General features: G+C 35.9%; 1 protein-coding gene across 1 annotated transcript; it reads right to left on the bottom strand.

Annotated features, from left to right (window-relative positions):
- Positions 1-431: 431 nt before the first annotated feature.
- Positions 432-3,369, bottom strand: LOC106375738 (ACT domain-containing protein ACR7-like). The gene is made up of 6 exons (XM_013815727.3): positions 3,045-3,369; positions 2,497-2,542; positions 2,272-2,386; positions 2,129-2,196; positions 1,378-2,043; positions 432-1,276 (listed from the first exon to the last, which is right to left on the bottom strand). Exons 1-6 carry the CDS (start codon positions 3,104-3,106, stop codon positions 890-892), a joined length of 1,344 nt encoding a protein of 447 aa, XP_013671181.2. The 5' UTR covers positions 3,107-3,369; the 3' UTR covers positions 432-889.
- Positions 3,370-6,203: the final 2,834 nt, after the last annotated feature.

The raw sequence follows: 6,203 nt of genomic DNA on the forward strand, positions 1-6,203 counted from the left end.
AGAGAATATTTCTAGTGCCATTTTTGAAACTAATTCTTGTTTTAGTATATAATCAACAGCGTAAGTAAGAAAACACAATGTTTAAACTTTACACTTTTCTTACTCAGTATGTGGCATAATGTCTTTTCTGTAAAACAAAAGAAAAGCTTTTGTTCTTTAGTAAATGACTCAACTAAACGAAATAAAAACATATTTATATATATGTTCAAAATTATGCCACTTCCGTATGTTGTGTGTTATTTATTTTTCAACAAAATGAAATTTATACTGAGTAAACATCATAGTTGTCATAAACATACGTTACGTCATGGAGACGCACGATGGCAATAGGTCTTAAACCATAATTATTGTTATTTTTTGTAAATGTTTTATAGGTCAAATGCTTATCTTCATCTTGAAGAAATATAATTAGTCTTTTACAAACATGCTAAGATCACATGAAACCGAGATTCATAAAACAAAACAAATTAATCAGATAGATTCACACATGTAGGACCAGTATGTCTCCTTGCGTAAAACAAACCCCATAACTAAATTATTATTTACATGACACACTGACTTACTAATATTGACAAGCTAATGATCTAACAACCATAGGTTATATATATTATATGTACATATAAAAAGAATAAATGTACGAAGACCTAACAATCTAATATCCTTCTACTACCTATTGGTCCAACATGAAGACCGACCACCAAACTTTTAACTAACTTCCCACCTTCATTACGTACAACAACAATACCAAACTTGCCTTGCCACCCACCCCAAACTAAATACAATACCGTTTCACTATCTGCTCCAAATACACCAATTCAACCGCGTGGGTAAATAACAAACACTATTGAATTGGTATATATGGACAGGTTAGTAACCCGGTTTAGTTTTCCTAAAAATATGATTTGATCAAACCCAATTGGTATAGATTTCTCATCACCAGGCTCCCAAGTGAAACCAACACCGTCCCTCCTCCATTTTGTCCTTGGTGGTTTTGCGGTTCTTGTTGTTGTTCCTTCTCAACTTCCTCTCGGCAACTAATCGGGAATTTTTCTTTAACACTTAGATCATTGATTCCAATCTTCTCTCTAATGGATTCGATTATCTCGGGATCAATAAGGTTGCCATTTGCATCTGTGACATAGAACACATTCTTGGCTATACCGTCTTTAGTCGATATCTCGGCTCTAGCAATGTTTGATCCATTCTCCCTCAATATTCGTGTTACTTCCGCTAACAATCCTGGTCTATCCGCCGTGCATAACTCCAATCTTACACCCTGCATAAATTTTTTTTTAAAAAACAAAAATCAGCAAAAAATGGGTTTTATATTCATTTAACCGGATGAAAAAATGTTCAATACTATATCATACGTCATACCTTAACCGTCCTTCTTTCAATTGCGGCTTGTAAACATTGGATCAAACGTTGTCTCTCCGGTTCCGAATTAACCGGATTGCCATCACTATGTCTTACATAAAATTCCAGAAACGCTGTTTCTCCAACCGTTCTAATCGCCGCATGGAACACAATGTAGGCCATATCCGTCAACGTGCAAACAACGTCGAACAAAAGCTTCATGCGATCTTTGCACTGCAAATTCACGACAGAGTAACTACGTTTCGGAAGATTTTGTACCGAAACGATCGGAGATGTCTCGTAGTCAAACTTCTTCTCGTAGTCACGGTCCATAAACATCCTCTGATGCAACCTCCTCTCCATATGGGTATTTCCACCATATGATACGCATGTCCACGTGTCGTTTTGGGAACCATCGTCTGCTCTTAGTAAGTTACGTAGTTGCCCTTCTATACGTTGGACACGGTCTCCGTCTAGAGGAGTACCGGAGTTACGATCTTTAACATAGATCATCAACGCGATCCTCCCGTTATGCGTCCATGCCTTAGCCTCAACAACATCACATGAAAGATCAGCTAAAACCGCGAAAACCTCTGAGAGTAAACCAACTCTGTCTGTTCCGGTTAGCTCTAGAGCGGTTAAACCGGTGTAACTTTCGCTTTTAGTGTAATGAGACGTCTCGATCGACTGTAAAATATGTTAAAAAGAATGTCTTCAGTTTTTAATATTTAAAAATAAATTAATGAGGTAGTTAATGGTAAATTATATTTACCTTTTCTATGTAACGGAATAGGTTCTCGTCGGTTAATTTGTTGCCGTTCAGATCGCTCACATGAAAAACTGAAGAAAAAACGAATCAAATAATTTATTTACTACCTTAATTAGTATAATTCGCGTAAGATTAGGGAAAATTACCATCCATATTCCATTTTCCGTCAGAGGAAATGTAAGCTTTCCTTATCCAAAGATTCATATCGGTGAGAAGCTGTACAGATTCTAGCAATATCCCTGGGCTTCTTGCACTATCGATCTTTTAAAAAATGAAAAAAAAACAAGTAATATTAATATAAATAATTTTTTAAGTTAATGGCTAGGAAGAGAAGAGGAAGAAACAGAGGAAGGTTGCGTGAGAGTAAAAACCTTGACGACAGTTGAATTAGGGCAAACTCCATTGTCAATCACGACCCTGCAAGTGACCAAAAACACAGTGACCCTTTAACCTCACTCTTTTGTATGAATCAAACAACCAAACACATAAAAATAAAATACAAAAATAAAACTGAAAATGCCATTGACTTGTGAATTGTGATTTTATTTTACTGTATATTATACTAATGGATACGGCAAAGCCATGAAATGACAAGGACTTCCATACAAGTTGGATTGTTTTGTTCTTCCATCAATTCATGAAAACCTTATTTGTTTCAGAAAACACATTATACGTTAATTAATTTTTGCTTAGTGAAATTGTTGAATTGATTTACAGAAGAAAGGAACGTAAAAGAGGGAATAGAAAATCTCTTTAAAAGAGAAGTAAAGTTTCGAATGATTTGATTACAAAAAAAAGAGTTAAATATCTGACAGTAAGATCTTTGATTTTCCTTCATAGAAGATAATAATATTTTTACATCAAGAAGAAAAAGTGATTTTTATAAGAAAAAAGAAAAAAAGTAGTAAGAAATAAAGACCTGGGCATGTTCATCCGTACAACAAGCTTCTCATATTCATTAGAGCAATCAGATAACTCCATCTTTTGTTCTTCGATTCTTCTTCTTGTTGCTTCCTGTTTCAGAGAATAAATCCTTAAAACTATATTTCAAGAAACACCCTTTTAATCTTTATTCGTCTTCTTCAGATGCTAAGAGACAGCTATCATAACAACAAAGCGCGACGAAAACAATTCATTTGTTTCTACAGAGTCGCTCTTTCTCTCTAAAACCACTCTGTCTCTTTTCCTCTCTCCTCTGATGGGGCAGAGTTTACTTCCAAGTCTGTCTTTAGAATTTATTAGGATAAGAAATTAATGGTAATATTAATAAAATATCAACGAGGCGTAAGGACCGCCTCTTAAAGAAAAAATAAAACACACGCTGACCTGTTCTTCTGTATTGGAATCCTCTCGTGCGTAGAGGCTCCCATAGAGAAATAAAATCTAAACCATTAGAATTTTCACTCTTACTATTAGCTCCTTTGTGTCTCCTGTCCTCCCATCTGGATTCTTAGACCATCATTAACTCCAATCTCTAAACTCGGATTTCTTAGCCGAACGGTTCTTACAAAACTAAGAAAAGCTAAAAACCGTCTCTTAAATAAGAGATATAAGACCATGATTAATCTGAGCTCTTAGGATGGGGTATTTAGCTTCGGCTAAGAACCGGTTCTTAGCTAAGAAAAACTAAGAACCGTCTCTTAAATAAGAGATATAAGAACCGGTTCTTAGCCGAAAAATGTAAAAAAAAAAAAAAAAAAAACAAAAAAGTGTCAAATCATGAATTAAGAACTCCAAATTAAGAACCCGGGTTAATCATGCTATTATTGGAAGGTTCTTAAAGTGGGGTTCTTAGCGGAATATAAGAATCTGACTCTTAACTTTTAACTAAAAAAGCTAAGAACCGACTCTTAAATAAGAGTTTTAAGAGACGGTTATTAGCTTTTTAGTTAAAAATTAAGAGACGGGTTCTTATATTCCGCTAAGAACCCACCCTAAGAACCTCCCAATAATCATGCTCTAAGAGACTTTTCTTAACCAAAAATTGTAAAAAAAAAAAAAGTGTCAAATCATGAGTTAAGAACCCCGACTAAGAGCATGTTTATTGCAGTTCTCTTAGGTTGGGTCTCTTAGCGTAATATAAGATACAGTCTCTTAGCTTTTAACTAAAAAAAGCTAAGAGACGTCTCTTAAAGCAAGATTATCGGCGGGTCTTAGGGTCATTTCTTAGTAATTATGAGTCCAAAATTAAATCAAAAACACTGAAAAACAATGGAGACGAAGCTTAATTAAGAGGTTTTCGCAATCGTCCTTAAGTGCCACATGGCAGCATGCGATTGACAGAAAAAATTGTGTAGGGGAAAGTCGTGGTTGTGGTCTCGATTTCACTTTCATCTTTTCCCTTTTCTCTATTGACGGCGGAACCTTTCGCCATAGCTTGTCCGCCGATTTCATCCCCACCAATCTGTTGTCTGTTTATTGCGCTCACTCCACACCGATCTGTTGTCTCATCCAAATCTTGTCCGCCGATTTCAATCTAAACAAGGTTTGTGTTCCTCCTCCGTTTTGAGATTTAGAGGATTTTGTTGTCATTGTCGATCTACCTCCTTCGTATCTGGGTTTGGTTTCTTTTTGTTGTGATGATATGATTGCCGTTTGTGATTATACGCTTGGTGTTTGAGTAAATTAAATTGAAAATTAGTGTAGATTTAGGGTTTTCAGAATCTTGTCTCGTCTTTGTCGTCTGTGATCATAACTGGTGAAGTTGCCATGAAAATAATGTCCCTTCTTCGATGAAACTGATGGCTAATGGTTTGCTATCTGCATACATTGTAATCAAGTTAATGGTTTATCGTGACATTGTTAGAGATAACTCTTTAACTCTTTAATCAACAAGAACAACCATTTCCTCCAAAGTACAAGGTCATTAACATTCAATAGAGCTCCAATAGTTTTTAATGTTAGCTCCAATTATAGGTAGTGGTTACTTGCTTCTGATTTGACTGTAGTGGTTAATGCTTAGTTAGATACGTTTTCACGCATTTGTGCTAGATAGTTGCTAAAATGAATTGATAAGTCTGATTGAAGTGTAGTCTGTTTGTAACCAAATCCTCTTTTAATTTAATGGAAAGTTACTAAAATTAATCGCCAAGTCTGATTGAGAAGTTTGTTTGAAACGAAATCCCCTTTTAATTTAATGAATTTGTAAACGATACTTGATAGCTTTTTAGTTGTGCAATGTGTAATAACTTCTGATTAGACTTTGGTAGTTTATGGTTGTTAGGTCATTATGATAGTTACTTATTACTTGTTACAGTTTGACCTATTAAACCCCAACCATCCTTCATTCTATCATATAATCTCCATCATCTTCTTTCTCTCTTCTTTGCTAAAACCAGTAACCATTCTGCTTTCTCTTCTATAATCCCTTCTCTGTTCTTATTGCTATGGATTCCTTGAATCCATATAGTCAGTCTTCTAGTTATGTAGGCCTTCTTAACAGTCAACAAGAAAGTGTTCTCCATGAAAACTTTCCTTATGAGAGTTTTCCTTCTAGTGTTAACATTGGAGCATCAAATATCCCTCCTTTCAGTTCACAACAATCTGACGCTCCAACTCTACCTGAAGACACACCAGTGGAGCGTAGGGAGAGAAGGAAATGGATCCCAGCTGATGACGAGGTGTCTGGCTAAACACATCTAAGGATGCTATTGTTGGAACTGAACAAAAGTCAGGGACCTTCTGGAAATGAGTAGGAGAATATTATGCAGCAAGTCCTCATGCTACAGAGGGTGGTGAAATGAGAGAGCATATCCATTGTAAGCAGAGGTGGCACAAAATCAATGATCTCACTAACAAGTTATGTGGCGCATTTGCAGCTGCAGAGAGACAAAATAGTAGTGGTCAGAATGAGAATGATGTTCTAAAGGTGGCTCATGAAATCTTCTACTCTGATTACAACATGAAGTTTACCCTTGAGCATGCATGGTGTGTGTTGAGGTATGAACAGAAATGGCTTAACCTTAACACTCCAAAAGCTACTGACAGTTCAAAGAGAAAAACTGGTGAGACAGGTTCCCAATCTTCAAGCACCAATGTTGATGATCATGAGATCCAGCCTAAAGGTAACAAGGCTGCA

This window comes from Brassica napus, chromosome C1, assembly GCF_020379485.1.
Source record: "Brassica napus cultivar Da-Ae chromosome C1, Da-Ae, whole genome shotgun sequence".
NCBI classification, from domain to species: domain Eukaryota; kingdom Viridiplantae; phylum Streptophyta; class Magnoliopsida; order Brassicales; family Brassicaceae; genus Brassica; species Brassica napus.

What these genes read in the sequence shown, in the direction of transcription:
- LOC106375738 (XM_013815727.3), bottom strand. Translation starts at nt 3,106, where the DNA reads ATGGAGTTATCTGATTGCTCTAATGAATATGAGAAGCTTGTTGTACGG. An exon ending in CTAATTCAACTGTCGTCAAG is followed by an intron (nt 2,387 to 2,496) that starts GTTTTTACTCTC and finishes ATTTTTTAAAAG; the next exon opens with ATCGATAGTGCAAGAAGCCC. An exon ending in TATTCCGTTACATAGAAAAG is followed by an intron (nt 2,044 to 2,128) that starts GTAAATATAATT and finishes CATATTTTACAG; the next exon opens with TCGATCGAGACGTCTCATTA.